Raw genomic sequence first — 23232 nt, 5'->3', positions numbered from 1 at the left:
TATCACAGCCACGTTGGTGCAGTGTTACCACGGGTATTACCACAGCCACAGAGGTAGCAGTGTTACCTCAGGTATTACTGAAGCCATGGAGATGGGGTTACCTCTGTTATTACCAGAGCCACAGCAGTGGCATTCCCTCAGATACTACTGCAGCCATGGAGATGGGGTTACCTCAAGTACCACCACGTATGTGCTGGCAGCATTCCTTGGGTATTACCAGAGCCATGCTGGTGGCAGTGTTTTACCAGAGTCATGGTGGTTGCATTCCCTCAGACGTTACCAGAGCCATGGAGGTGGTGTTACCTCAGGTATTACCAGGGCCATGCTAGTGGCATTCCCTCAGGTATTACTGCAGCCATGGCAGCGTTACCTCAGGAATTAACACAGCCATGGCAGTGGCATTACCTCAGGAATTACCACAACCATGGCAGTGACATTCCCTCTGGTATTCCCACAGCCACGGCAGCATTACTTCAGGAGTTACCACAGCCATGGCAGCATTACCTCAGGTATCACCACAGCCATGGCAGCGTTACTTCAGGTATCACCACAGCCATGGCAGTGGCATTCCCTCAGGTATTCCCACAGCCATGGCGGCGTTCCCTCAGATACTACCACAGCCACAGCAGCGGCATCCCCACAGCCATGGCGGCGGCGGCGGCAGCGCCACCCCCAGCAATCCTCCCCCCTGCCCGGCCAGCCCCGTTGGCACGATGCAGACAGCCCAAAGCTGGTAGGGACGGGCAGCGCTCGGGGGGAAGGGGGGGGCAGCCATACAGCTCCCCTCTCCAGCGTGAACTTTACAGACGCTCCCTAGCGCCCGCATTGCCGGCCGAGGAAGGAAGCGACGCTCCCTAAGCCCTGCCCGCAGGGGAAGAAGAGGGGGGGGGGGGGAGCCGCTCAGGTAAACACCCAAGATGGCGGCGGCGGCGGGAGGAGGAGGAGGAGGCGGTGGCGGCGGGCGGCCGGGCCTGGCGGAGCTGCCCGGGGAGCTGCTGGAGCTGATCCTGTGCTGTGGGGTGCTGGGCGCCGCCGACATCGGGCGGGTGGCCTGCACCTGCCGCCGCCTGCGGGACGCCTGCCAGCCCCGCGGCAAGGTGTGGCGGGAATGCTTCCGCCTCAGGTGGGCAGCGCCCGGGGGGCGGGCGGCGGGAGGGAGAGGAGGAGGAGGAGGAGGAGGAGGGGAGGAAGAGGGAGGAGGAGGAAGAGGAGGAGAAGGGGGAGGAGGGAGAGGAGGGGAGGAAGTAGAACGGGAGGAGGGGGGAGGAAGAGGAGGAGGAGGAAGAGCAGGAGGAGGAGGAGGAGGAAGAGGAAGAGCAGGAGGTAGAGGAGGAATAGGAGGAGGTAGAGGAGGAGGAGGAAGAAGAGGGAAAAGGGGAGAAGGAAGAGGAGGAGAAGGGGGAGGAGGAAGAAGAGGAGGAGGAGGAATAACAGGAGGAAGAGGAGGAGGTAGAGGAATAGGAGGAGGAGGAGGAAGAAGAGGACAAAAAGGAAGTAGAAGAATAGAAGGAGGAGGATGAGAAGGAAAAGGAAGAGGAGGAAAAAGAGGAAGAGGAGGAGAAGAATACGATGAAGGAGAGGATGAGGAGGGATAGGAGGAAGTAGAAGAGGAGGAAGAAGAGGAGAAGGGGGAGGAATAGGAGGAAGAAGAAGAGGAGGAGGAGGGATAGGTGGAATAGGAGGAGGAGAAGTGGGGGTGAGGGAGAAGAGAAGATAGGAGAAGGAGGAAGAAATGGAGGTGGAAGAGGAGGAAGAAGGGAGGGGGACCGGGAACAGGGTGCACACACTGTGCCTGTCTGCTGGCCTCCCGGCCCCACTGCGCTGTGCTCTCGTTTTTTGCAGCCACCCCAGCAGCCACGGAGGTTTGTCCTGTCCCAGGATGAGGCTTTGGGTTGATGTTTGCTGCTTGGGGTTTCATTTAGCCCCAGGGTGGTCACAGTGTGCCTCGCGGGGGGCACAGCCCTGCTGAAACCCCTGGAGCTGTTGAATTGGCTGCGTTGCTTCCTTTCATGGCTGTAGAAGCACCAAGCTTTCGCTGGGGCCACCAGCCTGTCTAGAGCAGGGCACGCTCATCTGCTGCCTGCTTTTGTCTGTGTTTTGGCACAGGAAAAGCAGCAGTATGCCTGTAAACACTTGGCTTCGAGAACTCAGCAGAGTTAAACGAGGGGGTTATTCCCTCTCCTCCCTTGAAAAAAGGCTGCCTGACAATTACAGCCTCCCCTTTTCAGCAAGCTAGAGCTTGGCATGGCTGGCCAAGTATTTTCACCGGTTCAGCAGTTCTAATTTCTGAAGCAAACCTGAATTTCTACAAGTGCTTCAGATCCGACAGTTGAAATTGAGTATGGTGGGCGATTAGCACATGCTGCAGTCCTCCTCTGTCTCTGATAATAGAGCTTTTGGCAGGAGTGTGCATGTTGACCTCGTCGTCCTGGCAGGATTCCACCTTGCGTAATTGTGTTTTATTTTCCAAAAATCATCAATGTAATTTCAACCCAAGAAATCATTGTTTCTCCTGCTACAATAAATGATCGTAACTGTTATTACGACGTGGCTGCATTTCAGCGATAGATGAACAGCCAGGGATCCATTAGGAGAAAGGTTACTGTGTGATGTGAAGCTATTTGGTTAGTCTTTGACTTTATTGTGTAACTGCGATGGCAGTGCAGTTTTATTTTTAACAGGCAGTAAAATATCTTCAGGGTATGGATGGACAGAACAGTGCATTTTGGTCTGTTGCTAAAAATTATTATACGGAAGTAGTGATTTAAATATTTGGCTGTAAATATGCAGGTAGGGATATAAGAATTGTCCTGTGTATATATATGTATTATTTTCTATATAAATATATATATATACACACACACAAATTACTATTTATATTTATTTATATAAATAACCTGAAAAGAACCTAAGGCAATTCATGTAGTTGAAGAAAGATAACACTGTAAAAAAACAATGTTAACCAATAGAATGTCAAAATGTGGGGAAAAAAAAGCCCCCCTGCAAATTACAGGAGGCCTTCCTCTTGTCTTTCTGTCCCATGCTGTCCAAAATATTTCCACCTGTGCTCATCCTGCCTCACATTCATACCCAAATGGTCTCTGTGCCTTCAGAAGAGTCACAGGTATAGCTGCACTGGCATATATTTTATTGCGTAGGGCTGTGTAATGGCAGCATGTGCCCACTTCAATAGGAAAGGTGCTGGTGGGGGTAATAGTCCCCAAAACACTGCCTTTAAGTTAGGCTTTCTGTTTGCATACCTTGAAATGCTTCTTATTAAGCTATAAATTGTGTGTTAGCTTTTAGACTTGGTAAAGCAGGTCCAGCTTTCTTTTACACGAAAGGGGTTTGGTTTGGGGTTTATTTTTTAATATTTCTTATATTAAAAATGACCTGCAAAGTCATCTAGCTGTCACGATTTGACTTCAGAACTCTGTTTCCCTCCAGCAGATGCTGCCACCAGCAAGGTAGTAGAGGAAGCTCTGGTTTGTGCGTCCTTTTAATTAGACCCACAAGGGTAGGAGGAAGAACACAAGACAGTGAATTCTCTTTGTTAGTTGGCAAGTTAGCTTGAACGTGGTACATCTTCAGAATAGCAAACTTTTCTATTATAAAACTCTTTATTTGTTTTACTGATGCAATACCTGTGTTTATCTTGGAAAGCTCTGGAGGAAATTTCAGAAGTGTTCAGCAGGTATAGATATTGAGATACCTGGAGTATGAACCTTTTGAAGGTTTCCTGTTAACATTTGCTGTTGACAGGCCACAGGAGAGCTTACTTTTAAAATAACCAGTAATATTGAGTTGAAATCAGTTGGATTTATGCTTTGATGCCTGAGTCAGTCATTGGATTAATTTGTACGATTACATCTGAGGCTGTATTGTCTCTTGTCAGTGGCTCAGCTCCTCAAGCCATGTGGTTACAACTTTTTACAGTTCTGGAGATCCTCAGCGATGCTGAAATACTAATGAACCTGTTCGCTTCTGTCTTGTTGTATAGGTGGCCATCGCTGCTGAAATACTACAGCCACACAGACGGTGTTAGCTGGCTTGAAGAATACAAAGCGCGGCACAATGCTGGACTAGAAGCCCAGAGAATTGTAGCTTCGTTCTCCAAAAGGTTCTTTTCCGAGCACGTAAGTCATCCCTGTGCATGTGCAGTAGCCTAGCTGTTTGGTTAGTACTTTGTAGCAGTTTCAGGTCTCTCCCCACATATTTTTCAGCTGTGCAGTCAGAATTCGTATTGCCTCACTTTATGTGAGAATGCTAGACTGCCGGCCAAAATGAGAGAGATGGTCCAAAATCCAAAGGTACAAACTGTGCAGAGTCCAAGGCACGTTCTGCAGACCACATATGGCTGTTGCTGAGATCCTCATTGTGTCTTTATGAGCTCTTTGCTCATCGCTGCATGTTCAGACCTGGCTCTGTGAGCTCAGCGACTTCTGAAGGACTGATAGTTTCTTTGCACATACCACAGCCTATCAATTTATCTCCCTGCAGGCCTCGTGCAAGGATATGCTCCTCTGAGAGTTGTCAGGAATAATTTGAAAGCAGGACTGAAGCACAATAGGTTCACTGAATTGGAAAGCATATTATTCAAGCTCTTTACCTAACCATGACACCACACTTATGTGTCTTGTGTAAAAAGTGAAAATTTAGTCTCTCAGAAAAACTTACTTAAGCATGGAACATCAGTTTCATTGTCTGTTTGCTCAGTTGGTGGCTGTGGGTTTTGGCTACCTATAAGGTTTGGGTCAACCTGAAATTCTGTGAAATAGACTTAAAAGCTGCACATAGCTAAAACTGATTTTAAAAGTTCATGCTAGAGCCAGTAAATGGTCACTCCTCTCTATCTCCTTTGCAAATACATTGTGGTCCAATGAAGAAATCCCCAGAGGCATTGGAGACCCATATCGAAGTCTGATTTTATGCTGGCAACTGTTTTTTGTTTTTTTTTTCCCCAGAGAGAAAGGCCATGAGGCCAGTAGAAAATTAGGAGATGCATATGTCTTGGCTCTTCTTTTTGACCTATTCCACTGTGGTTGCAGCAGCTAGACATTTTAATGTGGTGAAATGTGTGTCAGGGCATTAACCGACCGCAGAGCCTCCTGGCTTCCTACTGTTTCAATCACGTATGCAAGGACTGTTGAGAGACCATTACTCAGCAATACCCGAATTCCTAAAAATTAGGACTGTCTCCTGTGGGGCTAGAAACTGCAGCTTGCTTCTCTGCTTAGAATTGCAGGGAGGAGACTTTTCAACCCAATTCTGCTAGATCCAGTGGAGTGCCACTAAGATACAGTATAAAAGGAATCCCATTTTTTTCCTTAAATTTTGTTAATTTCCTGTACTGAAAAGCTTGAAAGCAAATAAGATTTTTTACAGTTCAACCAGAGTTTAAAAATTCCAATTTTTGCAAGAAAATGTTACGAATATAGACACAAAAATTACTGTTTCAGATATTTTTTTAGATTAACAACCTGATAGGTCCAGTTTGGCCCTTGTCAATATTGCTTAAACAGTTGAGGTTTGAGACTGAAATGAAAGCTCCTGCTCCACTCCTTCATTCCTTCCTTCCTCCAGGAGCAATCTGCTACTCTAGGGAGGGTATGGAGAGGTTTAGTCAACCACAGGCAGTTGTTTCCACCTTAAAGCTTGGGCCCAGCCTGCCTGTGATCTGAAATGCCAGGACTGGTCCATACACCTCTGCAGGAGCCCCAAATGCTGTAGTAGTTAGCTCAGGTTGCTGTAGGGTTTTGAGACTTCGTATGAAATCACGTTCTTTAGGAAACAATCTCTTGTGCTCTGCATAATTCAGTGTCTGATTTGGCAGGTCCCCTGTGATGGATTCAGTGACATCGAGACTCTTGGATGCCCAAGTCACTTCTTTGAGGATGAGCTGATGTGTATCCTTAACATGGAAGGAAGGTAAGAAAGAATAAGAAGTATTAGAAGTGGAAGGGATTTTCTCCTTTCAGTCGCTAAAGGAGAATGGTACTGTGATGGGTGCCTGATGTCAGCTTCACTCCTTTCATCACCCCAAAAACCAACATCCCCAGGCTTGCTGAGGCTGGGGAGAATTACTGTGCGTTTAATTGCAGAACACATTTAATACTCCCAGAAGAACCCGTGTAAACCATTCTACAAGAAGGAGGTCCTCTGGCTTCGTGTTGCTGTTTGTTGCTTGCTTGTTTCCTTGCAAGTTCACAACAGTTCTCTCAGTATGCGTACTTGCCTCTCTGCAGTAGTTTTGACTTAAGGATTTCTCCTGTTCTTTTTTTTTTGTTTCTATTTGAACCTGGGCCAGTCTGCTGAACTGATTTGCAGGATGGGCCTACAACACAGGAAGGAACAGCAGTACTTCAGTGTGGATTGCCACCATAAATCCCTCCCCACATCATGAAACCACAGCCTTTTTTTTAATCTGTTGCCTTTCTTAGCTGTAGTAGATAGGTACGTTTTTTGTCCCCAAATAAACATTTGAGTTTAATTGAACTACTGCAAAATTTGCAGCTTGGTAAATTCTTTGGACAGGTGAAATGCCAAGTGGGTAAATAAAACTTTTGGTTCACATCTGCCTGGGTGTTCTCATTACCATGGGTAACACTGAGCAAGATGAATAGTTCACTGGCTTGCTTGAAGGCTTTTCTGTTGGTACCATATAAACAATGCTGGTTTTGCTGTGATACAAAGCAGCAATACATTTGTCTCAATGGGGTCTAAAAGCCTTGATTAAAGGGACTGTTAGTAGAGCTTGGAAAAACATAACTGGAATGACAATCATCTCATTTTTGCCTTTTCACATCCATTTTATTACCTTCTCTATTTGAACTGGGACTAAACATCTCTCATTTGACAACTGGTTAAAAAGCTTTTGAGCCTTCGCACTGGCCAAATGCCTCCCAATAAAGCAGAATTGATGCTAATTACACCCTGATTAAGCTGTAGTCTTTGCCATTCAGGAGCGTTAGGCTAAATCATTTCCCTGGAAGATATCCCAATAAAGCAGTTGTCCCTATTGAGCGTCCCAATGTATTGGAAGAGGATGAAGTGTTATGAGGTTTGATTGTTCTCCTGTTCGGTAGGATGGAGAAGACTGATTTGACCTGCAATCTGGAGGAGAGAACAGGCAAGCGGGAAAAAGATTTTTTCATGAAGAAAGGAGCTGGACTTGTTTTAAAAATATGGCAAGGACAGAGCCAGGATATCAGCAGAATCCTCTCTTGTGTTTGTGTCTGTTTTTATTTTTTGATTTTTGGTTTCAGGAGGCACCATTCCTAACTATTTGGTGTAAAAGTGTGCGCTGAAGCAATGGGTAACCCATTGCTGAAGGCCAGGGCTTGCTCAGATGCATGTGATTTGAATGCCTCTACGGTGGGCTGTCATATTTCCAGTGACCTCTTCAAATCAGCTCTCTGCTGCTTTTTGGGCACTCTACCTTCACTTCTTAATATAGAAAGTGTAAGGGATTTTACTATGAAAACTGTAAGGTTCTGGATTGTGTGATCTACAGGCCAACTATTGGTCCCTTCCAGCCTTTTTTGAGTAAAAAAGACATTTTTCTCTGGCAATTTTGTTCTGAATATTATTGGACATACATTCCTGTCTCTCATCATTTTTTTTGATTGGTGAAATGATATTTTAATATTCTGGAGGGACACAGAGTCAGAGGACATTTTGTGAATAAAATATTGTATTTCATTCAGATATTCCTGAACTACTTTAAGCAGGATCTGTGTTGTTTCCTGTGATACTGTATCTTCTCAAAATGCTATGTTAGTGACAGGATAAAAACTGAAGATGATGGGGACAATATTTTGCAAGTGTTGTAAGTTGTGTTTCTTTTGATAAGTATGCTCTTAATATTTACCTCTTTGGCTGACTCTGTGGTGTCATTGGTCTTGTTCAGAAAAGCAATGTCTAAAAGGTAGATGTCTTCACTGGAAAAGTTAAATGGAATGTTCACTCTTGAAGTGCTTGTCTAATACAACTTCTTGTGTTTCATTGTGCAGGAAAGGCCTCACCTGGAAGTATTATGCAAAGAAAATTCTCTACTTCCTACGGCAACAGAACATATTAAAAAATCTGAAGGAGTATCTTCAACGCCCTACTGATCAGCAGTCATTTTTAGAGGGTAAGTCCTTAGCAGAAGTCCGATGCAGAGCAGTTAATGACAGCTTTCCATCATTGTTGTTTTACTTGGAGAGAAGCTTCCTTGCTTACATGTCAACTAGCCCCTGGACAGTGACTCAGAATTAAGTTCGGATTTTTGCTGTACCTAAAATCCTTAAAAAATTACGGTAATTGCATAGCATTACATCAGTAATCAGGATTCCATTGGCTTCTTTCTGTGCTGTATGCTCAAATAGTTGTGCCTGGACAGGTAAACAGAGAAGCAATGGAAAAAAGTTAAAATACTTGGATTTGAACAGTGCAGTGAAGAGATCAGCAGTAGTTCAGCATCCTGACCAGCTGACATTGCAGAAGCGTTTTAACTGTGGCCTAGGGGCTGAACAGGGCCTATCAGACCAAGTGATCTGATTTCAGGTCAGCTCCCTACCATCTCCTTTCCCCAGAAAGGTGAAAAACCTCTCTCCTTTCTCCTTGGACAAGAGCAAGGAGCGTGCTGCAGGCAGGGTGAATCAGTGCAGGTGAATTGATTGCAGGTGAATATAGTTGATTCTAAAGGTTGGGCAATATGGAGGCTTTGGAACGAGCGTGGTTGACAAGATGACAAGGAGATTATTCTGAGAAAGGGCTATTTTTTTTCTGCAGAAGTTTGACAGGAGAGGGTTGGGCAGAAGAAAAATGAAAATCTGTTATAGCGGGTTTCTGACAGGAAGATGGAGGGCAGGCATGGAAGGATGAATGTAGCAGAAGAGGGAGCATTGAGCAAGAATGATGGCGATTGAGGATGTGGCAGGAAGAAATCAGAACTGATGCAGAAGTGAAGTTGAGGTTGTTTGAGGCTCCGAACAAGAAACATGAGCTGGGAGGATGCCAGGAGATGCAGTGTGACAGGAGTTGGCTGGTTAAGTAAGACTTGTCCAGCAGCATACTTGCTCAATGTACAAATCTATTGCTTTCCTTTTCAGAAAGGTGGGGTGGGAAATACAGAGTCTAACTGGCATTTATCATTGTCAGCTTGTTCTCTGCATTTTGTGATAAATCCAATATACAAATGAGAGTTTTGAGAAGAAAGTTGTTGTGTTGTGCTGCAATTTCTTGCTGTATGCCATAGATGTGGAATTTAGAAAAAAATAAGCAAAAAACAAAACAAAAACAAAACAAAAAACAACTGAAGTCCTGTTTCTTATGTAGTTTGTTTTTTCCAGGTGCTGTTTTAATTGACCAATATTGTAACCCGCTGTCAGACATCTGCTTAAAAAGTGTCCAGGCACAGGTGGATGATATCACTGATAAAGTGCGCAAAGTCCTTCGGACGAAAAATGCGAGGCACCCCAGCTTGGCTTCCAAGGCAGGTACTGTATAAAAGCATATGCTTTACTGCAGACCATTTCTGCAGGTCTCAACAGAGGCAGATAAGGTGAAACAGCTGTTGAATTATTGAAGCTTAAAGCATTATTGTCCTTCATCCAATTGAAGCATGTTCTGACATTTGCTTAAACTATCATTTAGGCAGCAGCTGTTTGTTCAGCCGCAGAAGCTCGATAGCCCAAGGTTGTCCATCTGATGCTGTCTAGGCAAAAAGGATTGGTTTGTGGTGGTGTTATTTTTTTTTTTCGTTTGTCCCTGAAGTCTTAAGCAGTCCTGATGTGTGTAGCAGAGCCGTGGGACAGGTCCTTTCCTCAGCAAGTCTTGGCAAGTCAGCAGCAATAGAAAAGGTATAGGCTTTACCATCTCCAAAGGTCAGGCAGCATCTTACTTCTTGTGTTTTTATAAGCATTAGTCTAATCTTTGCTGCTTTTCAAAGAGGGAATGACTGGTCTGTCTGTGTCTGTATATCTAGAGTGGTCAAACTGGGACTCGAGCAGTGAAAGCACACTTCCCATGCCTGGCCAGTGAGACTGTCCAGCTACAGTGCTGTGCTGGCACGGGGTGGTCAGGGTCAGGTCCTGCAGCTGCAGGAGGAAACAAGGCAGCACTGATACGCAGCTGAGGTGTGTGGCAATCCGCTGAGCCAGGCCACACCCTAAGCAGAGCACTAGGGCTGTGTGCTCCAGCCAATCTCTTGACTATTTGAATCAAGATGTCTTTATGTTCTTTGTACGTAAAGGAATTTTGCTATGAGGTTCAGTGCATGAAGGTTAAGTATACTTGTCTTCTCTTTGTATGTTTTCAGGAGAGGTCCTGATTCCAGAAGTGGAGCTTCAGCGGCAGGTACTTGATGCTATGAATTGTGTCCTGTATGAGCAGTTAAAATACAAAGGAAATGAGCTGGATTACTATAACTCCCTGAATTCATACATTCACCAGGTACGTGCATGTTAGGCAAAACCTAGGAGGCTGCAAGGCTTGAAATGCTACTTGGGGTGTTTCATATGACAAAATGTAGTAAAAAAAAAAATCTGTCTCTGAAGAGTAATTTCCTGTAAATTTCCTGTCATCTTTTAGTGCATATTCAGTTAAGTTGGCGTGTTTTCATTTGTGAATTAAAACCTTGGAGGTTTTTTTTTTCTTAATATCCCCCACTTTTCTATCCTTCCAGGTTTTGATCCGCAGGACAGGAATTCCCATCAGTTTGTCTGTGCTTTATTTAACAATTGCCAGGCAGCTGGGAGTCAAACTTGAGCCAGTCAACTTCCCTAGCCATTTTCTGCTGCGATGGTGTCAAGGAAAAGAAGGGTAAGTGATCTGCTGTCTTTTGAAGTTTTATCATTTTATTTTTATTTTTTTTTATAAAAGCCACAAAGAATTTACAGCTCCAAACCTACACCAGGATATTTAGTTATTTTCCATCCATAATTATAAGGAAAAGATCGGCTGTCTAGAGAAACTTTCCCAGAACTCAGTTCTTCTGTTAAGGAAATATAACAGGTTTCCTGAGTGTGAAATAATAGTAAGTATGAGGTGATTGTTCTCCTGTTTAATAAGATTACAAAAAAAAAAAAAAAAAAAAAAAAAGGTGCTTATTTCACTTGACCTTTCACACAGAACAGCTCCTAGAGGCCATTGCGGTTCTACTGTGCACTCTTTCAATTCTCTGAGTCAGTGCAGGACACACCTTTGACCAGATTGTGATCAATTTACAGAAATGTATATTTTGTGAATGACATCAGCAGTCCAATTCAGAGCCGTGTTTTTGTCTATATATACCCCTTCTGGCAGTAGGCTTCAGATACCATATGTGTGGGCTCTGTTACACTTTACAGTGCAGCAGCATCATGTAATCTAGCAATAAATACAGCAAACCTGAAAACACGTGAAGGAAAGAACTGGAACAATGGAGTGAAAAACGAGAGAGAAGGTAGCAGGTGATCTCTTTGTACGAGGGAGGGAGCTGAGGTATGAATGGGACATTTTTAGAAACAAGCTTGAAAGTGCTAGGAGAACAGAAATAGGTAATCCTGCTTTACCACAAGGCCCAGCATCACAGCTTGGTTTCCTTGATGTCTTATTAGAAGCACAGATATTTTTGACTACACTTACATTGACGCCTTTGGGAAGGGGAAGCAGCTGACCGTGAAGGAGTGCGAGTACCTTATAGGCCACCACGTGACGGAGGAGTTCTATGGGGTGGTGACTTCGAAGGAGGTCCTGCAGCGCATGGTGGGAAACCTCTTAAACCTGGGCAAGCGGTGAGTTGTAACTGAAGTCATCTGGCCCGTAAGGGCTGTGGGGGAAAAAAGGGCCCATGGTGTGCTGTCTGCCTGTCTGATACTGCCTCTTCGCAGTACTGGAGTGAGGGCTTTAAAAAGGCATCAGTCACACCAGGCAGTCTTGAAAGCTCTGGATGTCACATCGCAGTGTCTAGTTGCTTTTGATCACCTCCTGCAGCAGTATTGCATGGAAGCAAGAATAGATCGTTTTCACTCAAGAAAATGGACACAACTGTGTTGTGTTTTTTTTTTTTTTTTTTTTTTTTTTTTTTTTACTATGTGAAAAGCAGATAGGAACCGTTCCCTTGAGAGCAGAGACCTTTATGATGACCAGGTAGGCATAAACCATATGCTTAGAGTAGATGGTGCTGTTGGATTGTTGACAATCTGCTTTTGTTTCCAAATGTCCTGCTAATCACTTTCCCAAGTAGCAACAGACAGAAATCAGAGAGTAAAAGCATCGCTTTAGGTGTAATTAAGCAAGGGGAACAAAAGCAAATTTCAGAAGGAAGTGACAGAGTGAATTTTCTGAGTATGATCATTTGACCAAGTAGAATACTGGTGAAGTGGGAGGGTAGAGGCCGGTTTTCAATTGTGTAGCATTTTCCCTTTCCAGCAGGCTGTTGGATGTGATGAGTGACTCCAGGGCTGACTGTCACTTACATGGAGTGAGCATGCCTGTACCTGTAGCACTGCTTTTGGTGGCTATCCCTGTACACCGGCGTATTAGGGATAGGAACTGAAGAGCTAGCCTTACAATTGAGTTTCTTTTTTGCTGGCAGAGAAAGCACTGATCAGTCTTATCAACTCTTGAGAGACTCGTTGGATCTGTACCTGGCCATGTATCCGGACAATGTGCAGCATCTAATGCTCCAGGCTAGGTTATACTTCCACCTGGGAATCTGGCCAGAAAAGGTACCTCGCCACTCGGTCATATGTTTTCTGATAGGCTAAGCATTATTAACACTAGTCTATTGATTTTTGGACTACATCAACTTGCATTACAGTCTGCCACAAGTTGTTTCTGTAATAAACACAATTGAACGAGTTATCACGTTTCGGAGAATCAATTTCTACTATGTGAAGCGAGGAAAGAGGATGACTCTTGCTTGCTCTAGGGGAAACTCGTGAGCAGCCTCAAGTCTGAGTCATAATTTATGATTTACAGCCCCAGTCTGACAATTTGTCTTAAAACCAATACTGTGGACTTGTAGCTAGCTGTAAAGTGTAAGAGGTAAGGACTCGGTATGCCTAGATTGAGGTGGTGGTGATAGGAGTCTGGCTGGAGTCACAGGAAAGGAACAATTACCATATCAGGAAACCTGTAGGAAATTATCTTTTGCAAACAACAAAGCTGTTCTCTGAAACTTTAGGTACACAATCAGCGGCTCTTGTGAAAAAGCAACTTAAAAAAGAATCCCAAGGACAGGGCTGTTAACATCACCTTCAGCCTTGAAGAATCCTGTGAGCGTGGGAAGGACAGCACAGACAGACAGCAAGTTGTCTAAGTCATCCGTGTCTTTGACTGAATTTGGGGGAGGCACAGGGAGAAAACATGTAACTCAACAAACAAACAAAAAAGTATTTCTTTAGCACGTCACTGCAGCAAAGAGAGGTTTCTTTGTTGAAACCGCCTGTGCTTTAGTGGAATTCACTCCCTTGGGCACTGCCTGTGCCATATCCAAACGTTAGGTTTGGGTGATTCGGCAGAAGGATTGGCTGGACAGCTGGGCAGAAGGCAAAGCTCTTCCCATTAAATTAATTGAAACGTGACTGCTGGAGAAGGTGCCTTCCTTTAGAAGAACAAACTGTGCTAAGTTTGCTGTTCCTTTCTTAGGGCAGCAAGTTTTAGGGTTGCCACAGAAAAATCAGCCCAAAGTAAGAAATTATTGGGGGGGCCCACTGAGCTGAAATGATGAGTGTACATAAATAGAGGAGAGCTAAATGAAATACTGGAAGATTTCCCCTTTCTGGCACTCAGCTTTGTGTTCGTGAGGCACGTGGGCTTTACGTACTTGCATTTTGCTGCCCCTCAGGACAGATAATGCCCCCCGTGGCTGACTCTTGCATATAGTTCTCTGCACCACTTTGCCAGACACAACGAAAACGTACAGCTCCAGACTTTTCCTATGGCATCCTCACATGCATCCAGTCCTGCCAGGCTATCGTATAGGATTACAGTTAGCCAGAGAAGCCTGTATGCCTGACAGAACAGAACATACCAGATTTCAGAGAGGTCTGCCAAACTTACGGAAAGTGGCACGAAATCTTAAAACTCAAGCAAAGCTGTCCAGAATGTTGTCCTGAATGTTTGCAAATAAGAGTAAATGAAATTGCCAAGAATCTCTGGCAGCCATGGTCACTGTGCTAGGCCTTCCCCTTTCTGCAGGATTTTTCAGTTTTCACACCCTTCTTAAGGCAGTAAGATGCCTGCCAGCAATTTAAAGTGCTGAGAAGCCTGAGCAGTATTTCTTCTTTTCTTCTGCTTTTTTTTTTGAGTTTATTTTTTTCAGTGCTGGATTGATGCTCATGCTGAGTAGCCTGAGGTCTCCTCTTCTGCCCCACTCTAAATTCAGGTTCACCAAAACTTGCAGCATGTGATCAAGGAGATGATCCTTGATCTCTTGCCAGTTGCTGAGGGGTGTCAGATTTTGGAAGTGAGGCAGCGTTTGAGGTGTTTGATGTTGAGATGGATGTGTCTGCCTTTTCCAAATCTGTTTAGACAACATTTTTGTTAAGAACAAGATGCAAGAAGATAAAAACTTGCTTTGCCTGCCTGTAACAAACCTGGTGGCAGCTGTTCTGTCCTGATGCTCCAATGGCATGCCAGAGGGTGTTGGTAGGCTGGTACTTTGGATCTACAGAGTCTGCTACTTTGGGAACACTTTTGAAGTCAGTGCCCTTTAGTTATCCTGCATCAAGCAGGTTCTCTGTCTCCTGTTCGCTATTTCATGTTACAGCATCGTACGGGTTATTTGCATTTCCTTCTGTGCTGAGGAACTTTTTAAAGCTAAAATGTTTGTTCTGGAGTACAGCAGAAGTCATCTGAAATCACTTCACAGCAGGGGTTCAGCAGACTAGCTTCAGAATTCTTCTAACATCTCAGAAACCTTGAAGCAGTGTCTTTGATGCCCTGTAGCTGAAACACGTGATGCCATTAGCTTGTATGACTTAGTTTTAGGGAGTTACTTTGTTCAGCAGTGCCCTTCCTTATGAATAGGGAGCTTTAAAAATAGAGGAGAGCAATGTTTGCAATTCCTACAGGATAAGCAAGCGTCTACTCCTTGGAACCGTGTAGTTAGAGCAAAGTTTCTCGGTTCTGTGTGGAAAACTTGTGTGGCAGACTTCTAGGCCTGGGCACTTAGACCCAGCTAACACGGGAAGTGTATCTGTTTGTGTTTGACTGCTGTAGAGGCTTGTTCTGAATCTGTCAATCTTGTTTTGCTTGCTGAAGGTTCTGGACATCTTGCAGCACATTCAGGCCTTGGATCCATCCCAGCACGGGGCGGTCGGGTACTTGGTTCAGCATACCCTAGAGCATATTGAGCGCCGGAAGGAGGAGGTGGGACCCGAGGTGAAGCACCGCTCGGATGAGAAACACAAAGAGGTCTGCTTTTCCATTGGGCTGATTATGAAACACAAGAGGTGAGCTCTTCAAAACCTCCCCTGCACTAGCAGGAGGCTGCACTGTAATGACGAGTGCAGAAGTGTTTGTTCTGGCCGTAATGAGACAGGGTTTTATCTGCCAAGGAGGTACCTGGAACAGAAAATGTCAGGCACATGCATCTATGCTGCATACCTCTTAGGAAAATGGGGGCAGCTCTGTCTCTCCTTTGAGAGAGCAAGCGTTTTTGCTGCTGCTTGTTTGCAGAGAGGTTTGCGAGGTGCCTCCTGTGAGTCATCATGTATCACAGATAAAAATTTCCACAGTCCAGAGCTCTCGAAGAAACATTTGCAATCGGTTAATGAGGGACTGTGGAACAGAACTGGTTTCAGAAGAGATGAGATGGCAAAGACAGCTTATGAATCTTACCCTGCGCTGTTATTAACTGCCTCTTCCTGCATTGCGCAGGGGCTTTGTGTTCCTGTCTGCACAGCCCTGCCAGAACGACGTGCTGGCACTGTGTGGCTGTGGCCATTCCTCCAAACAACTCCGCGAGACATCTGAAGCATATTTTAAGTGTCAGCAGTGTCGGTTATGATACCTCACAATTAATCTCATAAATACTCTGACAATAATGCTGGCTTTGTTTCTGGGAATTAGCACTGGGATTACCGTGTCTGTGTGATGGGAACAGAAGTAATTGCACAGCATGGTAGAGTGGTTGATTCCCCTCCCTGTTTCTTGTTTCCTGTTCTCCCTGTTGCTGACATCCCAGTCTCTTCCCCGCTCTCATTTCTTGTTCAAATTTGGCTTTCCTTTGTCCTCAGCTGTTTGTTCCTGTCTGTTTGCCCAGTCACTTCTAGTCATTTCCCACCCACCTCAGAACACAAACACGTACGCACACAAGTTTTTTTATAATGATGTTCTTCTCCTCTCCTCCTTGTGCCTGCTCACAGGAGGCTTCTGTTCCGTTCGTGCTCTATTAGCCTTGACGAAAAGAGCTGGCTCTGGAGTTTTCATAGCCTGTGTTGTGTATTCTTTTTAATTAGATATGGCTACAACTGCGTCATCTACGGCTGGGATCCTGCCTGCATGATGGGACATGAATGGATCCGAAACATGAATGTCCACAGCCTCCCACATGGCCCCCACCAGCCTTTCTACAACGTGCTAGTGGAAGATGGCTCTTGCAGATATGCTGCTCAAGGTGAGCAGGAGTCTCCTCAGTTTGCTGTCTGTTAAAAAGTGCAGTAGGAGAAGGCGACGCTTAAGTGATCAGCTCTTAAGTAGGAGGCATGAAGTGTAAGTTAAAGTTGGGGTAGGAAGGAAAATTGTCTTGAATTCACAGACATATTCTGTTTGATTTCTGTGAAATCAGTCCTGCTAGGGATGAACATTGAGGACCCCTTTGTTACAATCTCCTCTTGCCCTAGAAACAAGTGTGTGTTGGACACGATTGGTTTTATGGTATAAACCAGGATTACTGCTTTTGGAAGAGCTAATTCAACTTTTTCTGAAGTTCAAAGTTCTGTCAGCAACTCTTGCTTTGTGAAATTATGGTCATGCTTTGGGAAGGACCTCAAAGTAGGGTCTTGTGAGAGAACACCCAAACTTTGCTCATTAGGGCATGGTTCTGAACACCTTTCACTGAGAGACTTCGTGTGCTAAGATCCCAGAGAACACGAATAGCGTGGCTTTTGGTGCCGTCTCTGGTAAGAAAGGGACTAAAATGAATGCCTCTTCACAAATGCCAAGAGGTGCAGAAATCTCAGTTGTGTGTTCTTTATACACAGTACCATGAGCAAAATTCTTATCTCATGGTCAGAATATGAGGTTAGGATAAGGGAAGAAGTGTTGAACTTGGGTTAAAAAAGTCTGTAACTCTGTACGTTGCAATCAGGGTGTTTCTTTATCTCCTGTTTTTCTCCCTGTGACACAGAGGCATCCCATCCAGCTGGCAGGGCAGCTGCACAACCCGATCATATTTTGTTAAGAGAAGATGCAGAAGCTGTTGAACAGGAAACTATGGACAAAATGCAGTTCAGCTCTTGCTAGGGTGTGCTCCTAGCATGTTCTGATCCCATACCTACGAGCAAGAGGTGGTTTTACACAAGGGGACACTCCTACCTTTGTAGCCTGAGAGTCACATTATATTCAGTAGAACTAACAAAAAAAAAAAAAAAGGGGATGGAGTAGAGATGCAGGACATTGCAGCACTACTTTGTGGTTCATATTGAACAGTATTTTACTTCTTAAATAGTCTGGAAAAAAAAAATATTTTGTGCCATGGATTAATTTTAAAATATGCACCTCAGTGGAAACTAACGTGGTATTTTTCCACAGCGCTTCTGGGGTTGAGTCATCTCATTTCTTATTCTCTAATTGTTTATAAACAAGTATAATCAGCTCTGATTACAGCTGGTTCCTGAGCACTTTGTGTTTTAGCCAGGCTGTAGTTTGAAACTGCTGTCAGTGGCATCCAAGAGTTTTGATACTGCTTGAGAAAACCAGGGGGTTGTCTTTGCTTGCTGAAGTCTTGCTGCCTGTCTGTTGAGTATCCCCTATAAAATACAACCTAAGATTACTTGGGAAGGGAGTATTTCATAACCTATTGACCTGGCTTTAAGGAGGGAATGGTATTTTTTTTTTAACTGAGTCTTTGTAGATTTAACCAGAAATAACACCAAGCTTATTATAGGTGTGCTCAGTTTGAGTCCTTCCTGTAAATCCGCAGGTTGAGCTGTCGCTAATTCCAAAACACCTGCCCTGTGCAGCAGGCTTGGTGTCTACCTGTCTGCTCTTGTCCTCCCTTTGTTTGCTTGCTGGCAGCACGGGCCAGGTACCTGCTGTTCCAAAACTGCTCGTCAGCACGTATCTCAGGCTCCCCACCTTTTCAAATCCGCTTCTCCCATTCTCCTCCCCCCTGCCAGCTTCTGTTTCATCACCGTGTCTGTCTGTCTGTGCACAGCTCGCTGCTCAGCCCTGTTTCTGCAGGGCGTATCGCAGTGCAAATCATTCCCCTGTGGCTGTACGGGACGAGAAGGGGCCTCGCAGCCCACGGGACCACACCAGCCCGCTGGGGTGCAGAAAGCTCTCGTGCTCTTGGCTGCACACAGTGACATATGGTAGCTCTTACCAAAGTCCAGCTTGCTTCGCAGAGCCTGCACGGATGAATACCACTTGTATGTGCTCTCTGAAGTGAACTTAGCGTGTTTCAGAGGCAGATGGATTATTCCTGAACCACGTTCTCAGCATCCCAACATGTTGCCCCCCTTACCTTGCAGATAAGGTACTTTGGGACACAGGCAGTGTTGTGTTTGTGTGGTTTTTTTTCCTACCTGTGTATCTGGCACTGTGCTGGAAAAAATGACATCATCTGGGGACTGCTGCAGGGCACCTGCACAGGTGATTTATTGCTGGGCTGCCTCCCCGTCACCCTGATTTAAGCAAATAATCAGGGAGCAAACAGGCCCTTGGCTCAGGTCACCGCTGCGTTTTAATGCTAGTGCTTTGTTTACCTGTTGTGCTTCATCAGGTTAGAGTTTAGTGCAAAGGAGGAAATGGGGTGCTCTGGGAAACAATTAACGTGCTCGTTCTGGGGGCTTCTTACTTCGGGAGCCTGGGATTTAGAAAAGTGAATTTTGCTGTGTGAGACATGCTTGGAAAGCAGGCTGGTGCCTTAGAGCTGCAAGGCACTCGAGGCTTTTTGGTGGGAGAAGCTGGCGCCATACGTGTTTTTTAGGGTCCTAATTAGGGTTAGGTATATTATTACGTTTAGGGTTTTGCCCTGTGATGCCTCTAGGGCATCCTAGAGGAAACTGGGGGTCACTGGGTGGCTTCTGGGGGGAGCTATGGGCACTGGGTGTCCCTGGTAAACCTGCAGAGGGCATCCTTGTGCAGTCGCCCACACCTTGGAGCATTTGGATCTCCTGGAAACTGATGTCCCGCGGGACCTGAGGGAGCAGAGCTCAGTGCTGCAGCTTCTCCTTGCATTTACAAACAAGACCTGCGGTCCCCTGCGTGACAGCAGGTCAGCGTCCTGTGCTCCAGCCTAACGTCAGGCCAGGGGGTCTCAGGCAGGAAATATTTTGGTGGCACTGGTAAATGGGGTCAGCATCAGCTAGGAGAATAGGTTCTGTAAGCGAGCCTGCTGGGATATTCTCTGCCTGTTTTCCTGGGTTAGGGTTTTTTTTGGTTGAAAGCATCAGGAGGCAGCGTTTGTAGAGCTCAGAGACATCAACAGGAGTAGAGAGAGGCGCAGGATGTATGGCCTTCGTGGGGGAATAACTGATTTGTTTCCTCTCCTAACAGAGAACCTGGAATACAACTCTGAGCCTCGGGAGATTCCTCACCCTGACATCGGCCGCTATTTTTCCGAGTTTACCGGCGTTCACTACCTAGCAAATACCGAGCTAGAAATTCGGTACCCGGAGGATTTGGAGCTGACGCGCGCCACAGCTCAGAAGATCTACAGTTCAGGCAAGGAGTGAGCGCAAAAGGCGTTGTGAGGACAGAAGCAGCCGGAGTGTAGCTTTGCCCTCTTCTGCAAAACTTGCCTGGAAGGCAAGTTTGGTGACAATCCTTTGGCTTTAATGCATTGAAAACTGCATTAAACTTCATAACCGGTGCTATAGCATCTTTCCGTTGCCTGCCTGCCCATTCTGGCCCACGGGGACACGTCGGTAGCTGAGGCCAGGCGTAAGGATCTCGCAGGGACAGTCGTGCTAGGGAAGCGCCTTGTCCTACGGAAAGATCTGCCCCTACTGCTCGTTCCGTGATCGTCTTGCCTAGGAGGCTGGCGCAGTGAGACCCCTGGTGTGGAATACTGGAAGAAACTCCGACTTCCAGAGAAGTTGCTTGTCCTTGCGATGTTGTGGGGTTTTTGTTTGGTTGTTTTCGTTGTTGGGTTTTTATGTATATCTCATGCAGGTGATAGTTTTTAAAGCCTCCTCCGTTTGACTGTGTCTCCTCCGGTCTGAATCTTTGGTCGGATTGTGCTTCACCTCTGTAGTCTGATTGTTCACAGAGCTACTCCTCCCATTCTGAGCATCCTTACGGGCTGGGAAAGAGCCCCTGCAGCAAAACCAGAAGCAGCAGCAAGGCTTCCAGGGGTGCCAAGCACCGTGGTAACACCAAGGTCCAGCCGGCCACCTCACACCTGACACAGACTCTCCTAAAGCAGAAGACGAGCTGCCAGCCCTTTCCTGCGCCTGCCAAACCCACCCAGCCCGTGTTCTTACCTTGTTCTTTGCTCTGTTCACTGTGTGTGTTCGTGTGACCTGCGGCACAGCCCTGAGTGCTCCCAGGATGACCCTGAGCCCCTCAGCACCTCTTCAGGGGAGCTCGGAGGTCACTGTCGGAACAACCCCACAGCCCATGGGGAGCTGCCCATCACCGCTGCCTCTGGGCTGTGGGTATTTATGCAATACAGTGGGATCGGGACTGGAAACGGGCCAGCCCTGGAGACAGCCCAGCGGCGTGTGGAAGAGAGATGTTAATTCCTGCAGCTCGAGGCCTTTTTCCTTTTTGCCAAAGGAGAGCGGATTTTGGCGGGGGGTGGAGCGGGGACACGCACTGCAGTGCCCAGAAGGGAAGAGGCTTAGCAGCTCCCTGCACGTGGATTTCCACACGGCTTAAAGGCCCAAATGGAGTCACTGCAGAGAAGGTTTTCCTCTGCATTCAGGTATTATGGGGTGCAGAGTGACACATACAGAGCCTGCAGAGCTCTGGTTCCTGAAGCAAAGCCTGCAGGCTGGCTGCAGCAGCGTGCCCTGTCACTCAGCAGTTACAACACCGTAGCTCTGTCAGAGAGTTAGGCACCGTGCCCTGTTAGGTGGAGGCTCTTAGTCTATTATAGCACTTCAAATATCACCACGTGCCATCCCACACCCCTCCTCCTGAGAGAATGCTTGACCTGCATGCCACCCTACTGAAGTACAGTTAATAATAGGAGAAATAAATACTGACAGCCCAGTGATTTTCCCAGGGGAGCGGTGGTGGTGGTGGTGGTGGTGGGCTGTAGGAGCCGTGGTGCTTTACAGCAGCCCTGCGTGGTGAGTGGTGAGGGTGCTGCACTCCAGGTACCACTGCATCTTTCAGTAGCTGTGTACTGAAATGAATTTGGAGGGGGGGATGGATTTCCTCAGAAGCTGAATGGATCCAAGTGAAAGCAGGGCAGGAAATCATCAGGCAAAACCTTAAAATCCACCCCTCTTGGTTTTGAGGGTTGGAGTAGATAGAGTTTGACTCTCCAAACCTTTCTGAGGGTTGAAAGCAGATCCCAAAGCATCCTGACAGGGATGCAAGGTAGGGAACGGGACTGTTGGGTCACGAGGTCAATGCTGGTGGCTTGGAACAAGAGCAGGGCTCCCCATTCCCAGCCTCGGCTCTGATGGTGCCCTGGGACAGCGTCCGTGTCAGTGCATTTCCTGGGGCTCTGGGTGTCCCTCTGCCACTCTGGTGGCACCTTGCCCCTCACAAGCACACCCAGTTACCATGCCCTGGGCTCCTGGGCCTGTCGGTGTGCTGTCTGGATGCCAAGTAGAACCGTGCCATAACAAAGCCGCAGCCACCAACGCGGAGCTGCCCAAAGCTGCTCTGAAAACTCCCGTGTTCCTCCTGCAGCCTGGGGCCTGGCGGTGTTGCTTGATGTGGGTTCAGTCCGTAACTAGTCTTGGGGAGGGGGAATTGCCCCGTGAGTTTTTGCAGCTTTGGTCCTACCGTGTGTTTTCCCATGCACCCGGTGGCTCCCCTGTCCCCCTCTCCCCTCCTGGCCGTGCAGCCGCCGTTTCCCCAAGAAGGCAGGAGAGGATCCCAAAAGTTCTCTGTGTCCATGCACAGGGTCTGGGTCCCCATGAGTGATGTCCCTGTGCTCGAGATGTGTGTCACACCTCACCACCTGTCCTCTCTTGTGTCTGTGCAGAGCTCACTTGGAAAAGGGGCTGTTTTGCTTCCAGGAGGAGGTGAAATTACTGCCTGAGCTCCCAAAAAGCCCTGCCTGGTGGGCGTGGGGTGGCACCAGCAGCCCCTGGCTCCCCTGGGGCAGGGGGTGCAGCTGATGCCCCTCTTCTCCCTTGCCTTTTTGTGCCATAAGCTGGGGCAGGGCAGGTGGTGTCACCTCAAAATAGCTTTCTGGGGAGTGAAGGAAAAAATAATAGAGGGTGGAGGGGGAAGAGGAGGCGTGGAGGCAGCACGGGAGGGGCAGGCAGTATCAGGAGGTGCCTGACCTGGGGGAAAATGGAAAATAACTGTAAGGGAGACTGGCAGTGGCCGTGGGCTGGGTTAGAGCAGGGCAGGGGGCTTGTGGCTCCCCTGTGCCATGGGGCAGAGCCCCTCGGGCAGGGAGCAAGGGCTGGGGGCTGCAGCCTCCTCGAGAGGTCCATCCTGGTGCTGCTGCTCCGGAGGGAGGCCGGGGAGCTGCAGGTCCCTCTGGCAGCGTGGGGCAGCCTGGAAGCGATGCGGTTCCTTTCCTCTTTGTGCGTGGCTTCAAATCAAATAAAGCAAACCATCCCCCCTTGGTACCTGCTGCCGGAGTGTGCTGCTTTGCTGCGCCGCCCCACTCCTAAAACCCTAAAACCCTTCCTCACTTCCCCAGGGTGTTTTTCTCTCCCCCTGCACTGGGGGAAGGTGGTCGTGGTGGGGCCTGGCAGAGGCTGAGGATGCCAGAACCCCCCTGCTCCCTGCTGCAGCCCCCCTGCTTGGGCTCATAGCCTCAGGGGAAGGATTTCAGCCCTTTATTTTTTTTTTGGGGGGTCCCCTACCACCTTTTGCCTCCCCCTCCCACATTTTTCTCCCTCCATCTCCCCACCTTCCACAGGTCACAGGCGCGCGGCACGGCCGGGGGACCCC

General features: G+C 47.0%; 1 protein-coding gene across 1 annotated transcript; it reads left to right on the top strand.

Moving 5' to 3' along the window:
• Nucleotides 1–917: 917 nt before the first annotated feature.
• FBXO21 (F-box protein 21) lies at nucleotides 918–22873 on the top strand (the record flags this gene model as incomplete). Its single annotated transcript, XM_084297030.1, has 12 exons — nucleotides 918–1123; nucleotides 4001–4136; nucleotides 5834–5928; nucleotides 8013–8134; nucleotides 9336–9482; nucleotides 10304–10437; nucleotides 10670–10806; nucleotides 11583–11759; nucleotides 12563–12695; nucleotides 15235–15425; nucleotides 16434–16591; nucleotides 19696–22873. The coding sequence occupies 12 exons, from the start codon at nucleotides 918–920 to the stop codon at nucleotides 19872–19874; spliced, it is 1815 nt and encodes a 604-aa protein (XP_084153156.1). The 3' UTR covers nucleotides 19875–22873.
• Between the last annotated feature and the right edge of the window lie 359 nt (nucleotides 22874–23232).

Source organism: Netta rufina (assembly GCF_964035555.1).
Source record: "Netta rufina genome assembly, chromosome: 17".
NCBI classification, from domain to species: Eukaryota; Metazoa; Chordata; class Aves; order Anseriformes; family Anatidae; genus Netta; species Netta rufina.
The sequence above is the reverse complement of the archived record's forward strand: the minus strand, read 5'-3'. Positions and strand labels throughout refer to the sequence as shown.